This window comes from Muntiacus reevesi, chromosome 7, assembly GCF_963930625.1.
Source record: "Muntiacus reevesi chromosome 7, mMunRee1.1, whole genome shotgun sequence".
Lineage (NCBI taxonomy): Eukaryota > Metazoa > Chordata > Mammalia > Artiodactyla > Cervidae > Muntiacus > Muntiacus reevesi.
The window spans coordinates 28,149,708-28,167,577 of NC_089255.1; the positions used below are offsets into that span (position 1 = coordinate 28,149,708).

At 41.5% G+C, this 17,870-nt stretch overlaps 1 protein-coding gene across 1 annotated transcript in view; it reads right to left on the reverse strand.

Annotated features, from left to right (window-relative positions):
- The window catches only part of RYR3 (ryanodine receptor 3), a 368,483-nt gene that overhangs the window by 287,639 nt on the left and 62,974 nt on the right, over positions 1-17,870 (reverse strand). The window contains exons 6-10 of the mRNA XM_065942024.1: positions 15,002-15,114; positions 13,694-13,793; positions 10,808-10,901; positions 5,433-5,507; positions 2,562-2,718 (exon numbers count right to left, since the gene is read on the reverse strand). Coding sequence (XP_065798096.1) covers positions 2,562-2,718; positions 5,433-5,507; positions 10,808-10,901; positions 13,694-13,793; positions 15,002-15,114 — 539 coding nt within the window. The remainder of the gene's footprint in view (positions 1-2,561; positions 2,719-5,432; positions 5,508-10,807; positions 10,902-13,693; positions 13,794-15,001; positions 15,115-17,870) is intronic.

Below are 17,870 nucleotides of genomic sequence, written 5' to 3' on the forward strand. Positions count from 1 at the left end.
AGGTAACTGGGCTGAATACTGCTGCACTGAGAGTTATTTAAACCTCCAACACCGTGACGCCAATGAAATGCAAGCGCACAGGACAATGTGACTCACGGGCGACTCTCTGTCCAGCCCGGCCATGTGGGCAGCCCCTGGTACCACGATGCCTTTCAGCCATCCGCTGCTGGCCTCCCTGTGCGTGGGAATCAGCCGGAGATAAGCAACGAGCCTTTTGAGGGTAAAATGAGCTCACAGGCCGGAAGTGGTGCCAAGTGAAAGGAGTGTTATGGAGCCTCTCTGTGGTGCACTGAGCCGTTCTGCCTTCCCACAGAGGCCGCAACACAGCGCTGAGCCATGCTCCGTGAGGCTGAGCCAAGAAAGGAATGGAAGGGAAGAGTCCCCTTGGAACAGGATCCTGCCAGCTGCCTGGAAGGCCACCTGACTTTTCTGCAAGAGAAGCTTCTTTCTGCAATGGTAAAGGTCTCCAAGTCGGGGTTGGTCCAGGGCTGAGAAGACCGGGATGGAATGCTCAAAGAGGGGACAAGCCAAGCTGGCATTCTTATTAGAAAGGCATTTACTTGGTTATCGATCATGATGAGTCCCTTCTTATCTTCGGCCCTTCCCTGGCTTCCCCTGCCTGCCCTCCCTCCACACCCCACATCCGAGTTGTCTCTTAGGGAAGAATGGGAAGACTCCTCTCTGCTCTTAGAACTATCCTGTTGTTTTGTTTCGTTGCTCCTTTTAGTCAATTACAAGGCCCTAACTCATTTCCTGGAGGCAAAAATGTTTTACGCCATGGTCATAAACTTGAATTTAAAATCCTTCTTGTGTGGGTAATCTTAAAAAAAATAAAAGTGAGGGTAACATAAATGGAGATGTGCTCTGAGAACCCGAATGGAGTCACAGAGCTAATGCGCTATTAGAAGAGAAGCAGAGAGAAGCAGACGCCTGAAGGAAATTTAGGGCAGAAAGCTCTCATTTCTTCTTTTTTTTGGCCACACTACGCAGCATGTGGGACCTTTTGTCCCTGACCGGGTATCAAACCCTTGCCTTTGTGCTGGAAGCTCGGAGTCTTAACCACTGCACTACCAGGGAAGTCCCAGGAAGCTCTCATTTCTTCTATTTTTTTTATTTTTTTAAGCTCTCATTTCTTAATCTTTGAACAATGGGTGCAGGAAAGCCTAACTCTGATAGAGGGTAACCAGGGGAAAAAAAAACCTCTAAGCCAAAGAGATTCTCTGCCTCAAATACTTTAGGACTATAAAAGAGGAGAAAAGGAGTCTGAACCCCTGCTTCAAGGAAGGTGGTGCTGAAAAGCTGGCCTCTTCTGATTCATTATGAAACAGAGATGTCCCCATGGACATTCAGCTGTCAGCCTGACACCAAGTCCTACACGAATGGAATCATCAATAACCCTTTATGGAAATCGTGTTGAGAACACAAATCAAGATGTGTCTCTGGAAAGGAGCAAAGAAGAGTGAAGCTAGAGATGAAGCTCCCGACAGAGATGCTGAGCCTGAGAAAGTGTACGCTGCTATAACTATGCGTACACTGGACAGAGCCCTTCTCACGCTTGGGTGCTCTTTCCAGAACAATCATAAAGTGACAGAGCACCAAAGTGGACATCAGGAGCTAGCTCAGCGTGTGATTCTGACCATCCAGCTGGATCAGACTCTGAGTGACACAGAGTCAAAACCTGGCTGACCGTTAAAGACAGAAGTTTAAAAAATATTTCTCTCTCTGCACATCAAATGGCAAATCTACATGCTTGGGGTTAACCTAGCTACCACAGAATCTGCTCTTCATAGAGACAGGGGAGGCACAGTGGAGCTAAGAGATGCAGAAAACAGACAACCCAGGAAAAGGAACTAGTAATTCTGTATAATACAAACAACTGCAAGACGATGCCATGTCCAGAATTAAGCCTTTTCTGCATCTCTCTGAGAGAAATTACTTCTTTGATTTAAATAAATATAACACTGAAACTCCTGCCTCCACATTATCTTTGCTATATGGGAGTGAAGCAATAAGACTTCAGTGAAAGTGCAGTTGCTCAGTCATGTCTGACTCTTTGCAACCCCATGGACTACAGCCTACCAGGTTCCTCTGTCCATGGAATTTTCCAGGCAAGAGTACTGGACTGGGTTGCCATTTCCTTCTCCAGGGGATCTTCCTAACCCAGGGGTTGAACCCAGGTCTCCCGCATTGCAGGCAGATTCTTTACCATCTAAGCCACCAGGGAAGCCCTAATAAGACTTATAAGTATTAAAAACAATTCAGAATGTATTAAGCAACAATAACATTTTCCAGTAGCCTTAGCGCAACACTGTCCATTCTTGTGATTCTTTTTGTTTTTTAGGGCTTTCCACTTTCCATTCAAGCCTTTCTCTTAAGACTTCAATCTTCATCCAGGGTACACATTCCTCTATGAATTCAATTTAAAAGATAAAAGAACAAAATATTTATCATTGGTCTAATTTCCAATTCCATTTTGTTCCAGCCTATTTTCTTTGCAGTCACAGTTCTACCTGGAGGTTTCAGAGCTTTTGCTTTGAGAATAAAGTCAAAATCCAGCTCACCTTGGATGCTCGAAAAGAGAAGGCTGTCGACTTGGTGTCTGACTTCCCCCGGTCTTGCAGAATAAGGCCTTGGTCTTCCGTCAAGGCCAAGTAGTGGCCTGTGGTGAGATGCCGGAGTCGGAAAGCCTGTCCCCATCTGATGTTACTGCCGCTCCAGCTGGACAGATGAGAGAAGAAATTGCATTTACACAAAAAATAGGTCTTTTTCAATATTTATCCTGAGCATTTTTACATATGCTCTGACTCAGTACCCTTCTAAAGTACACCCCCTGCTTGCTCTAGGATTGTGTATCTGCCTACAACTCATCACTTCTCAGTCTTCTGGCCAAGATCAAGTGTCTGTCTACAACTCAGCATGGCATTCTCTTGTGAGCTCTCTTCTAACCTTTAAGATCACCAACAAGGAACATGGTCCTGTGGGCAGGTCCATGGTTTAATGTAACTGGAAGTTCCAAGCTTCCAATTTTTCCTTCATTTCACTGAAATGTCTTGATGCTAAAAATCACACACAAAAATGAGAAGCCCGCTTTTTTTTTTAAAGAGAAACCTGTTTCTGGAAAAGTGAAGCATTTCCAAATGCACGATCTCCACTCAAGTATTTCACTACCACCACTAATTTGAAAAGACATACACACCCCTACGTTCATTGCAGCATTATTTACAATAGCCAGGATATAGGAGAAACCTAAGTGTTCATCAATAAAAAAAAATGTGGCATATATGCATACACAATGGAGTAGTACTCAGCCATAAAAAAGAATGAAATTGTGCCATTTGTGACAACATGGATGGATCTTGGGGGTACTAAGTGAAATAAATCAGAGTAAGACAAATGCCATATGATTTCACTCACATGTGGCATCTGAAAAACAAAACAAATGAACAAACAAAACAACACAAAATTCACAGAGACAGAGAATAGATTGGTGGTTGTCAGAGAGGAGGCAGGTTGGAGAGTTGGGAGAAATGGTTAAAGGGGATCAAGAGGTACAAACTTCTAGTTATAAAATAAATAAGTCATGGAGATGTATGTAAGGTAGAGCATGGTAGTAATATGTATGTTATATAATATATATAGTCAATAATATATATATATTATTTATATAGTAATAGTAATATATATATTATTGACTATCATCACAATTTGAGAGTTGCTAAGAAAGTAAGTCTTAAAGAGCTCTTATTGCTAGAAAAATTGCAATTCTGTAATGGTGACATATAATAACTAAACTTACTTCAGTAATCATTTTGCAATGTAAACAAATGTCAAGTCATTATACTGTACACCTAAAACTAATATAATACTTATGTCAATCCTACTTTAATAATGAAAAGAATCCTCTCTTCAAAAGAAATAAGAATATTTATGCAGTTTACACTCACCAGGGAGAGTCAAATAATAAACAAAGAAACATAAATATGTAAATATTGTGGCATGTTACAAGATGTTAAATTCCATGGAAAAAAGTAAAGCAGAATAAGATGATTGAGGTAAGTGAGAGTCCATGCTGAATGTGGTGTAGAACCATATGGTCCTACATCAAAAGGCTGGCATTCAACAAAAGTCATGGTAAGTGCTAGGGCAGAAATTATTCACTGAATAATCTGTATCTAATTATCTTTTAAGTTAGAACAAAATGTTTCAGAAATACATGTATCAATTTTTAAAATGACTCTCCTCTTGATCTAATTCTTTGGAGCACCAAAGAATCAAATTACATTAATAGAAGCCTTAAATTCTTCATGTTTAAGACTCAGGGGAAATAAAGAACCATAACTGGAACTATGTATACATACTTATTTTTATTTTTCAAAAAGTTCATTAAGCAAGAACCAAGCCCTAACATCCTGAAAAAAATCAGAGTATTTGGCTTTGAAAACTTCACCAGGCTTGAAAGAGAATATAAATGCCACAGGCCAGCAAACAGGTGGGTACTCCTTAGGACACCATAGGCTTTCAGTCAGCCTCTTCTAGAGTTCCTCAATAAAGAAATTTGATGTGTGTGTAAGAGAAATTCTAATATTTTCCCCTGATCGCCAATGGATTATCTTGAGGACTCCCTGGAGGCTCCCCCACCCACTAGAGATTTTATTTTGAACATGTGTTCAAGGAGAGATGGAATATAGAACTAGAGGGAAAGGCAGTGAAAGAAAACCAAAAGTGGCCACACTGACCCTCTGCTCTTACCCCGAGCAGCTTAGCTTTATAGCCTAACTTCTGATCCCTCTCAGCAAAATAAAGGTCCAGAGCGTAACTGAACTCCTCTGCAGTAGAGATGCCACGTTTTCACTCAAGTACCTGTCTCCAAAGTCTCGGTGTCCTGTTCCTTCCATCCCATTGTTTCTGACAAGTTCTGGTAAAGACAGTTTCCTTCAGAGCTACATGTCCAGTGATGTTTTAGTCTTCCCTACCTCATGCCATCACAGCCACCACTCTGTCAATTAAAGCTAACTTTGCTTTGGAGCCCACAAGGCTACCGGCAGGAGGAAGACTCACCTGGGGTCCAGAGAATCTATTTAAGAAAATAAATGGGAGAAGAGCTTTGATGGCTTTCAGTGGACGGGTCTATGCTTGCCTTTTATAACATAGACACTGCAAGGGTAGCAGGAGCTGGGGGCTTGGATCAAGCAATAGAGCCTGCTTACTTCAGAGTCAAAGCAGAAGTCTTGGAAATCATGTGTGTGTGTGTGTGCGCGCGCGTGCTTTAAAAGCAAAAACAAAAGTCACAGACATTTCAGAATCTACCTCTTTGCCAAGTGACTTCTGAGAGTTTGCTGGCTAATGTAGAACAAATGTAACATTTAAGACAATAGGTTGTCCTGGAAAAAATAAACAATCTTGAAAAGAATGCCACCCTGAAGCTCCACTACCTTATCCGGAGGGGTTCCACTCTCCATAGCGATCTGGCTCTTGTGCCAGCTCCCCCGGCTTCATAGTATATCCTCCTGTGAACAGAGGTGGAGATTAGATCCTCCGTGCATGATGCTGATCAGCCCTGGGCAGAGGACAGTTCTCTGCAGACGCTGCTCAGAACACGCTGTATTTCTCGGGACTCACAGTAGGCAAAACGAGAAACAAGACTCAAAGAAAGGCACAGTTTCCTATTCTCTCTTAAAAGGGAAAAAGGGTGCTGAAGGGGAGGGAAATGCTCCCCACATACACGTCATGGACACGCAAGCACTGTCGGGTGTACGGTGAAAGGACTGTCTCCATTTCGACATCAGGAGCCAAAACAGTCCAGTCACATATCATCAGACCAAGTACTGAATGCTCCGTTTCTTTCACATTCAGCTCCCTGATGCAGTTTCACATCTTTAGAAAATGTATTTGTACTTGTAAAACACATATGCAGTACAGTGTGATGTCATTTCCATTGTTCTAGGAAGCTGGGAACAAAGTTTATGCTCAGCTACCGTAGAGTTCAGGGTCTTATTACTATACTGTTGTCCCCTTTCCTGCATTAACAGTTATCTTTTAAAGTGTTTTTAACTAAAGTTTTTTATTTTGGAATAACTGTAGATTTATAAAAATGTTGCAAAGATAGTCCAGAAAGCTTCTGTAAAGTCTCACTCCATTTCCTTTATAGTTATCATCTTATAATACTAAGTAGAGTTGTCAGAACTAAGAAATCAACATTGGCTCATCATTGCTAATTAAACTCAAGACTTTATTTCGATTTTGCCAGTTTTTCTATTAATTTTGTTTCCTGTTCCAGGGTCCCATCCTGGATGTCACATTGCATTTAGTTGATATGTTTTCCCTATTTATTTTGGTCTGTTAGAGTTTCTTAGTATTTTCTTATTTTTCATGCCTTTGCCAGGTTTGAAGAGTACAGGTCAGGCTTTTCGTAAAAATGGGTTTGTCTAATGTTCATTGGAAGGACTGATGCTGAAGCTGAAACTCCAATACTTTGGCTATCTCATGAGTGGAGTTGACTCATTGGAAAAGACCCTGATGCTGGGAGGGATTGGAGGCAGGAGGAGAAGGGGATGACAGAGGATGAGATGGCTGGATGTCATCACCGACTGGATGGACATGAGTTTGAGTAAACTCCAGGAGTTGGTGATGGACAGGGAGGCCTGGCGTGCTGCGATTCATGGGGTCGCAAAGAGTCGGACACGACTGAGTGACTAAACTGAACTGAATGTATATCTGATGATTAGCAAAGTCTATTTTTTAAAAATCTGTACAATAGGGACCAACTCATCTATATCAGATTATGAGGAATTAAATGAACTATCCTCATTTACAGGTATGTCTCATGAATAGGGGTCCCTGATTACCGGGCATACTGAATCCAGATACTTTCTGAGAATCCTGTGACTTTAGATCAAGACTGATCATTTAACTTCATTTAATTTCATTAATTTAAAAAGATACCTCTACTGTAGAAGGTTTGAATGTATCACTACTGAATTATTCAAACCCCAGGAGAATCTTGACCTACGTCTTGAGACAACAGTTTATTAACAGAGGGGAAGAGGAAATGTGCAGTAATTATTTCTTTCTCCTAGGAAGTAATTTTGAGTTGGTTACAAATATTAATGTTGGGTGTCAGGTAGACCTAAATTTGAAGCTATTAGCTGTGTCACTTTGCAAAGTTCTTTCAAATCTGTGCATCAGCTTCCTTGTCTGTAAAAATGAACCTAATAGGCTATTTAGGTCACAGAATGGTTGTGAGCATTTAATGTGGTTTCCTTAAAGTAATGAACATGTACAAAGTTGTTCATGGATGTATAAAATATTGTGTACTGTTGATTTATCCAAATTTTGTTTATAGACACTTATAAACACGCATGGAAAGCTACATTACGTGGCACAAAAATATAATAAAATACTACATCAATCACAGTTAACTTTGGTTGGTAGGATTATAGAAGACATTCTAAACTTTTTGCAAATGTACATACTATCAGGAAATATGTAGTAAGTATTTAAAAGGAAGCTCTAGCATCCCAGGTGTCTCTGTGCCAGGCCCAGAGTAGTAACGAGGCTGCACTGACCTAGCCTAGCCCCACAGGAAAATTTGTTGAGATTTTCATGGATGCTTCTCCAACCTCAGTGAGAGCAAAAGGGTCTCTCAGGTAGAGAGGGTGGAGCAGGTCACCTTAGATCACATGACTTGAGGACTCTCTCCCTGTGGCATCTAAAGAATACTAGAAGGTTAGTTCTTCCCATCGAGCAAAAGGAGGCAGCTTGCTCCAGTGAATCTGGCAAGGTTACAGAGGTTGAAACAACCTGTTCCCATTCTCTAAAACAATTACCTCAGGAGAGGAGGTGAGTGGGTGGGGAACTGAGGTGCTTTGAAAGCATGGCTGACAGCTCAGCCTTGGCTTCAGTAAGTCACTTACCCCAGGGTGCTTGACAAGCCCGAGGCAGAGCCAAGGATCAGAGCTCAGGATGTTGCACCCTGGGACAGTCAGCCTCCCTCGCGGGCCTGGCTGCTCTCAGGCTTCACAAGGAATACAAGCGATTTCCTCTGGAAAGTCAGCCCCATTACAGTGGAATCACTTGCATGCTTTCTTGGCTGTGGGGACCTCCTAGAATATTCTCAATTTCCTATTTCTTTGCGCTCTCCCACATTTTGGTATTCCTGGCCATCCTGGCCCATTCTGGGGATTTATCTGATGACTGACAATGATGAAGCTTATCACGTACCTCACAAAGACATCAAATAAGGCCAAAGCATCCTGTGTTGAATGAGTTGAATGAGACTACAAAGATCCAAGTTCTAGTATAAGGAGCCAGTGCTGACAATCCAGTCTCAACCCTTTCATGCTTCCTTACAAAGGAAAGGAATAGCCTTTTATTTCTATCTATTTCTTTTATTCCAAAATACAAATTAGCTCACATGAAATCCTCAGTCAAAGGAAAGCTACCTTTACTCTTAACTCAATGATGGCATGCACACCTGGCTCGGGGGCCCATTCTGGGAATTCCTCTCCCCAGCATCTTCTTTCAAATTCTTGTCCAAACTTTCCTCTGGGTCAGGATCTTGTTGAACCACTCAACAGGAATGCCCAGAAAATGACAAGCTTCTCCAAGCAGCACAGTTTCTGCCTGGGCTGCTTCTAATTTCATTCTAAATGTAATGACGTGTGTGTGTGTGTGTGTGTAGGTGGGGGAGTGGGGTAAAGGGGCATGTACAGGTTATTTTAATTTTTTTTCCAAATATCTTTCCTTAAAAAAGAATAGGAATAATAAAAAAAAAAGAACAGGAATGGAAAGAAAGAACTAGTGAGTTCCAATGTGTTCCATCTTAGATGTAGACAACTCTGCACAACCTACTCACAAAATTTCAGTTCTGTATCCACCTGCAAGCCTTCCCCTTAATGCAGCAGAATAAGATATTACAGAGACAGCATTTGGGCTACTGCACAATCTTACAGTTTAAAAATAAGGAAAAGAAAATCGCACCTGAATAGGAGCATATAACGTCATTTAGCACAGGGAATCTTTAATTTGAAGGGACATCAACTCAGTCTCTCTTCTACTCAGAGGTAACTGTGAGCCACGGGGCCAGAATTAATCAGGCACTTGCCAGAGGTCTGTGCTTTACGCGTCCTAGACACAATTCTGGGTCCCATCTGGTTCCCAGGAAGGGACACATAGAGGGCCGAGTGAGTAGGGAGAGGCTCTGAACAGTAGACATCACCAATGGATGGGCTTCCCTGGTAGCTCAGACGGTGAAGTATTCACCTGCAATGCCGGAAACCTGGGCTCGATCCCTTGGTTGGAAAGATCCCCTAGAGGAGGGCCTGGCAACCCACTCCAGTATTCTTGGCTGACGAACCCGCATGGACAGAGGAGCCTGGGGTCGGCAAAAAGTCAGACATGACTAAGCTACTAGCACAGCACGGCATTGCCAACAGATAGCTTCTAAGATGCACAATAACGCGCTCAAGCACAGTGCTCCTGAGTGTCACTGAGGACATGAAATAAGGAAGGAGCCCTGGCTGGAGAGTTAGCATCTCTGGCTTTCAGGGTTCCAACTGAAATCATCCACCGTGTGACCTCTGGCAGCAGCCTGAGTTAGACGGTTTCTAACATGTGTAGATGTGAACCTGTGTTTCTAACAAAGTAAAGAAATGCAGTTAATGAGGTTCCCACAGGTGGCATGCAAACGCAAAGGACGTATTAGACAACTGGGAGATCAGACTCACTGTTGTCTCAAGTGAAAAAGTGAAAGTGAAAGTCGCTCAGTCGTGTCTGACTCTTTGTGATCCCGTGGACTATACAGTCCACGGAATTCTCCAGGCCAGAATACTGGAGTGGGTAGCCTTTCCCTTCTCCAGGGGATCTTCCCCAGCCAGGGATCGGACCCAGGTCTCCCGCATTGCAGGCGGATTCTTTACCAGCTGAGTCATAAGGGAAGGCCAAGAATACAGGAGTGGGTGGCCTATCGCTTCTTTAGCGGATTTTCCTGACCCAGGAATGGAACTGGGGTCTCCGGCATTGCAGGTGGATTCGTTGCATTATCAAGTTCAGTTTAATTTGGATCTGAGACTTGAGTTTTTAAAATATATCAGGGTTTTACAATTACAGGGGTCAAGTTTTTATACTCTGTTCCTCTGTATATAAACCAAATACAAAATGATGCTTCAGCATGAAGTTAAGATCTAGACAAACATCTTCCATCTCCTGACTTTGAATTCTGGAAAAGCATCCACTGAGAGGATAACTAGAGGACCAGAGGAAACACCATCCTCAACAGCTCCTTCGGCACCGTCCTCTGGTAAATCCAGCTCTGCCTGGATACTGACATTTGGCTTCTCCAATCCTATTTGGTGATAAGCAGGATGAAACCACTGAACCCCACCTTCATAGCACATAAAAGGGGGAGTAACAGAGATGATCTGCCTTTGAAGAACCTGGTGAATAATTTATGTAAGTGCACAGACTCATTAGAATGATTACCCTGATTTCTATCACCAAAATGGGGGCTTTGGTCTGCAATTAAAGCTACCAGAAAGTCCTTGGATTACAGAGTAACCAAAGAAAACAGTGGGATTGAAAAGCATCATGGAATTGTTTGCCTAAGAAGCAGCATGTGTACATAGCTATTCCTGTGAGCAAACTTGAGCATACTGCCTTTCCTATTTTACAACTGCAACCCACGACTAGACAGAAGTTTGTCAGTTAACCAACACTTAAAGAATTCATTGGCGGACATATCCAAATGCAAAATTTTTAGTCTGAGTCAACGGAGAGAGGAGACAAGAGAAGGAGAAAGCTCTTGGCTTACCTGTGCTGGGAATCATTCTGGTCTGTAGATGGTATCGTCAAACACTCATCATGACCATGGAAAAGACGTACTACATGCCCACCAAGTAGGTATCCTGAAACAGAATTATACCCTACCATGAGCTGACAGGAAGCTGAATAATGAGAACATATTTGAGTCAGTTATTTTAGAAAACACAAAGAGAGAAGCATTTGGGAAATGACAGATTCCACGAGTTCAGGCCTCAGGTAGAAAATCGACAAGAAAGTCAAACCAATTCTAACACTGAAAGTTAAATAGGGTTTCAGAGATGAGCAAGTCCAGTATCAAAAGGGAAGGTGAAAACAATGTCAATTCATGTCATTAAAAGCCAAAAGGTCACCTGTAACTAATACAATGTATATCAACTATGCCTTAATAAAATAATACAACATTAAAAAAATACACATACACACACAACCAAAAGGAAATCTGAGTTGCTGTTCTTAGGAAGATAAGGATTCTCCAATTGTCGAGGACATAAATACATCCAACACCAAGTTCCTGGATAAGCTCCTACAGTGTTGATGTGTATATTTTGTGGTAAGTTTCAAATCAAACTGCAGTCATGAGAAAGTAAGATGATACTGGGAAAGGAGAAGCAAGCTGTTATTCTGAGCTTTCTTAGGAGTAGCTAATTTTCGAATGTGTTAAATAAACACAAATCAAACCTGAATGCTATTCCAACACCAAGAGAAGGCAGCATGACATTCCAGAATCCCTGAGTTGGCCAAGCAGAGAGGCAGCTATCACCTAGCCCTTAGCTTTCACAATGAGGAAAGGACTCTCAAGAGCCATGGAGTTCAGAGATGGATAGGAAACAATGAACTTCAAGGACATGATGACCAATTAGTCTTCAAATAAACTGCAAGTCTCCATTTAAAAAACATGGTTAGCAGGAGAAGAGCCCCAGTATGAACTTTACTTTACATGAAGAAATGGAATTTGACATCCCTTTGAATTAAAAATTTCTCCCAACTAGTCTGTTTTCAGAAGACATATGGACTTAATATATTCAATGTCTGTATCAGGATTTTGAGAAAATCACATAATTAGATCACTCAAGGGGCTGTAAAACTATTTTGAGTGTTGGATTATAACAGTAAGAAGGAAACGTTATGCCAGGGGAGAAAAGCGTGTTATCAATACATCTTATGCAGGGATAGTCTTGATATCCCCTAGTTCATTTTCTCTGTCTGTCCAGGTAAGGCAAGTTCTTCTTAAGCTTCCCTGAAATGTTTAGAAGTCATTTTCTCATTTTCCTCTCTTTTACTGTACAAATATTTACAATTGTATACTTTTTTGCATTAAAATAATCCATGATATACTGTAGGGGAACTGTTAAGAGCCAACTTATTTAGAAAGTTAACCCCTTCCATGATCACGTTGTTGATTAAATGATCTATCATCTTATGATGGCACAGCCACGCTCCATTTGCAGCCCATCATTTACAGTCCCCAGGCTTCTCCAATCAATATTCTACGGCACGGAGGAAACTGCCAAATGCTGGTGCATCACAACATTTCTTAATTGAAATATACCAGGGCAATAATCAGGAGAGAAGGCTTACGAGGAGGACCACTCCTTTTCTCAGGGGCTGAAGTGGGTTTCTCACCAGCAGCTGCTGAGAGAGCATTTTGCACAGAGTCAGATGACACAAGGGATCAGCTGCCCAAGCTCTACCTCAAGGACTCTCAATACTTTTAAAAGCATTGTTGTGAAATGATTAATCTCCACAAACCCTCTTGTGGGACTGGGCACTAATACTATCCCTATAGTGGAAATGAACAAAATTAACATGAAGATTCGGTCAAAACTTCCTCAGGGAGGATTTTAACCTGGGATTCCTTGGTTCCTGAGAGAAAGGGAAAGACTGCAAAACATTTGGAGCAGTGGGTGAATTCTGGTGTGAAAGAAGAGAGCTGAACACATCCTGCCTTTGAAAAGCCTCCCTTCAGTTGCCAAAAGAGTTAAAAATTTGCTGCTTCCTGATTATTCAAGTTAGCTGTGATGCCTCCTGAAACTGGGGTATCACCTTGACAACTCTCAGTTTTCCATTTTCCAACATCATCTAATAGAGGTTTCACAGACTCAAGATTTAAAATAGGGTTAGAACCTGTGATATGAGTATTTAAAAAAAACTCTGATCTTGCTATAAAGTGCTAGAATGTGATGTGATAACCCTTAGGTCACTGGCATCTGATTATCCTACTCAGCAGTGATATTACCCATGAGTAAAGTAAGGCCAGTGTATTTATTATATAACTTGAAAGGTGTTATTGACTTTGCCTAGCTCCAAAAAATAGAATATGCTGAACAAACTTTGATGATCTGACTTCTAAGGGAAAAATAAAATATGGAGAAAATGCCATTTGTTATTTTTAAATGGCCTTTCATAAATATAAGTAAAAACAAATGGCCAAACATCCTTTTATTATAGAGAAAGTCCTCCTCCCACCTGTCGAGAGAGATACATTGGGGAGAAATATAAAAAATATCAACTTCTTGGCAAATAATGTCTTCTAAAATTGAACCTGCTAAGGTCTGTATACTTATAACCATAAATAAAACTGAAAAGTCAGCGGGAGAAGAAAGCTAAGTCTCCAAGGTCCTGAACGCACACAGTGCCAAAACCAAGGTGCATTGAAAGAATTGAAAAATCATGTCAGAAGTGCTCATGAAATCAGAAATCAGGACAGGAAATAATCCATATTAACATGAGAGAAAGGAATTCGGGTGAACCAAAAATCAACTAAGTGGAGACTGAGACACCCGTGCCAGAACTGGAAAGTCACAAAAAAAGGTCAATATACATAGCATAAGACAAACAGGCAGGCCGAGAGTGGAATGCACAGAAAGAAGCACACCTTCTTCGACGCTACTTCCTGAGCACGTAGGATGTACATTCCAGAGTGTCTGCATAAAGGAGGCATCCACTTGTATGTTACCATTTGATATTGAGAGATGCTGCAGCAGAAACAGAAATGAGACATCCTTTAAATCACCAGGCCAGTCCTGACAGAAGCAGCTCACCTAGAATTTCAAGGATTGAATTAAACAGCTTTACTCTCATCAGGCGTTTTCTACCTAGACTGTGGGAGACTGCTCTACCCCATCTCGAAGCAGCTTCAAAGTGGGACACTTTATTTAGGGAGGGTGAGGATTCAGTTACAGAGGTGGCAGACATGCTGACTTCATCCCCTCAGCTGGATCTCAATTCAACAGGAAGTTACAAAATATCTATCCTTGGCAGGAGAAGGGGACTTACAAATGGGAAAAATTAATCCAGCCTTTGGTTGAGGCAAAGTAAAATCTGCTGGCAGAACTGGTGCTGAGAAGCATAAAAACTTATCTCTGACATTTCTCTGATCTGCAAGGAACTGCCCCCATCCCTTAAGGGCCTGATGTCAAAGCTGCTTGACATCTTGTATGGTACGCAAGTATCACTATCAGGGGCAATATTTCACCTGCCTCTTCCAACCACTGTGACCATCCCACACTCTGAAACATGTCTAATTCTCTTTCTCCCTCCAATTATGTTTCTATATCCAACACTTTCTGGCTTGTTCCTAATTAGACAAGAGCTAACCAAAGTGATAAACTGAGTCCTCGGTGGCTCAGATGGTAAAGAATCTGCCTGCAATGCAGGAGATCCGGGTTTGATCCCTGGGTAAGGAAGATCCCCTGGAGAAGGGAGTGGCTACCCACTCCAGTATGCTTGCCTGGAAAATTCCATGGGCAGAGGAGCCTGGCAGGTTACAGTCCATGGGGTCACAGAGAGTTGGAAGACTGAGCGACTAAAACTACTATCAAACGTAACTATGTGATGGACAGGGAGGCCTGGCATGCTGTGATTCACGGGGTCTCAAAGAGTCGGACATGACTGAGCGACTGAACTGAACTGAACTGAATGTGTCAATAGTTGACTTTTTAGGAAGTGCCTGGGAGCATTTAAGCTGGGAACAGTGCTTTAATCTAAAAAAAACATAAATAAATAAAGTTACATGCCAGGCCCCATGATAATAGCAGGAGAGAGAATTTAATCATGTCTCAAGTACACTGTGTAAAGGTAATCTTATCCTACCCGATCTGATGCGGTTCTGTTCTCCCTGGCCATCCATTCCTAAAAGAAACAATTCTGGAAATGAAAGATGCTTGTGTTAGGAGATACTTACAAGGTATCTTTCAGAGGACACACTGACGAGGATGAGGTCATCACCAATTCGAACCTTTTCTCCCTCAGACCTCTGCTTGGAAGCGGGATGAATGGTCCACCAACAGGCTTCTCCTACACAAAGGCTCCTTGAGTTAGTGACTGCATCACAGAAGTCAGTGTCCCTAACTCTGCTCCTCATTCTCCTTCCTTCTGATGAAAACCCCTGAAACACACACACACACACACACACACACACACATGCATGCACGCACCCTCCAGACCTCAATTTCTATTTATCTATAAGCATTCCCCCACATTTGGCTCTTGAGTATATTTATCATTTTCATTTTCTTTACAAACAGAAAGACAGTGTTTAGAGAAGAATACTGGAGCCCAAAAGCTATAGAAGTCTTTGAGTAATTTTAATACATACAAAAAATGATATTTTTTTTCATATGCACCTACAAATCTTTCAGAAATAACTTCATTGGTCTACTGACCACTTACAGACCACTATCTTTGCCTCATCCCTTCCCCATAAAATTCTACTAAATCATCAGTAATTCCACTAACAAAAAATCAGAAGTTTTCAAAAGGTCTAAATATATAAGGTCTAAGACAGCAGGTGAGAAATTAATAGCAAAGGAGAAAAATTGATATTTTGGGAAAAGGGATGTCGAAAGATGCTTTTAGCCAAGACAAAGCTACAACCCCAGTCTCTGCGTAAGAAAATGGATTAAGAAGTTGATCTTAAGAAGTAAGGCCATTCCTGCTACATATTCTCCAGAAACTCTGCGGAATTGGAGGTAACAGTTTCTCGTGAGGGCAACCATAGAAGATGGGGTTGAAAACAGGAGGAGTGGCTGAAAGTTTTAAGGGAATATTTGATCTTTTTCTCTATCCTGCAGGCCCTGTGACTTCCTCCTCCACTCTACAGAAGAACAGAAGTGATATCCATGGAATGACAAATCACTCCAGGTATCAGGCACTGTCAGACATGGAAGTAAAGAGTATCACTGAAAATGGAGAGTAATTAGAATTCTGTGCTCTGATTAGTAAAATCTCAGTTCCCTTTCCCCTACCTCCATTCCTCCACTTCCAGAATGCCAGCTGTGATGCTGAACCACCCATGACCCAAATGAAGATTACTGTTTAGTTTGGAAGCAAAACTACCCAACAAAAACCATACTGTTGTTTGGGCATAACCAGTGCAATGTGCAGGTCCCTGCTAGACTATCCCAAAGTGAAAGTTAAGACATGGCAAGCCACCCACACAGTTGGGGCTTCCTGTCGGCTTCTACTGCCTTGATCTAAACATCAACTGGGACCAAGGATAAGCTAACATGTAAGGAAAGTTTCTAACATCAACAACAGGAACAAATCAAAAAGTGGGGAAAGGGGAAAAAATGAAGGTTACAGAGAGCTAAAGATAACTTCAAACAAATCTTAGAATTAATCATCTCAGAGACATAAGAAAAATAACATTCTCGAAGCAGCTAGGAGAGTATCCATGAAGGGTCCCTTCAAAGCAAAAGAAATCTCTTTGATCCTGAAAAAGAGAGAAAGAAACAGGAAAGTTATAGGATAAAGTTGAAAAATTTTCCCACAATGACGAATGAAGAAAAGCAGATTGGAAACAAGACTGCAAAGAAAATTAGAAAACTGACCTAGAGGAATTTCAGAAAGCAGTAAGGGAACATCAAGGGAGAACATTAACTAAGAGATATTTAACTTTTCCCAAGGCTGAAAGACAAACATTTTAGAATGAAGGGGCCTGCAGAGTCCCTGGCACAGTGGAGAAGGGACACCACACACACACACACCAGGGTCCACTCCTGTGACACTAAGAACAAGAAAAAAAGAAAGAAAAAAGAGCAAGAAGGATCCAGGACAAGACAGAGCACTGTGGAACTGCAGACAGGGCAAGAAGAGAAGATCCAGATAGCTCAGAAAATATAAACAGGTCACACACAAAGGATCAGGAAGCATAATGTGGACAGACGTCTCAACAGCCAGACCAAAAGCTAGAAGAAAACAAAAAACCTTCAGGATGCTGAGAAAAAAAAAAAAAAAATCCCATGTAGAATGCTTCTATGAATTACTTGGGAAGCTGAAATTAAGAAACTTTCAGACAACAATTTGTCTCCCAAGGATATTTTCTGTAAAAGCTACTGGAAATGGGCTCCCCCAAAATGGTGTGATCAACCAATAAGGGAGAAAAACATGAGATCCGGGAAACACAGAATCTTGGAGAGAGGAAACAGGAATTTCCCACATGATGGTGTATGTTTCTAAGAAGATGAAACCAACAGAAGAGCTATTGTGACTGAATCTAATCAGGGACAGTTACTGTTCTATGGGACAGTTTGGAAATAAATGACTAGGTCACGGAAAGTAAAGCAACAAACAAGGCCATTATTGAGTAGTGGAAAGCACAGAAGTAATACCATAAAGTGAACTGACCATAGTATATCATGAGTCTCATTTGCAAATAAAAGTTATAGTTACACCAATGTAAGTAGTTAATATTGATTTGGTAGTTATATAAAAAATAGGTGCAAATATACTAGGAGGGTGGAAGGAGAAAATAGAGAAGAGGGGAGCACAAGAGGTAAATTTTTATTATTCATTTAGGACATCAATCTATCATGCCCAATCTGGAAAGAATAACGAAAGGGCAGTAAACCATATGACTCATGCACAGTGGGAAACACACTGGAGGAGCTGAAAGTGGATGCCTGAGCCGGGGGGGATCCAGGACAGGGAGGGGCGGGGCAAGAGGTAGAGGCTTCTGGTACGCAAAAGAGCGCTATGTCTCTTTCTAAACTATGTACAGGTATTACTTTGATTCACTTCAGATAAATAAATATAACACTGATTACACTTTA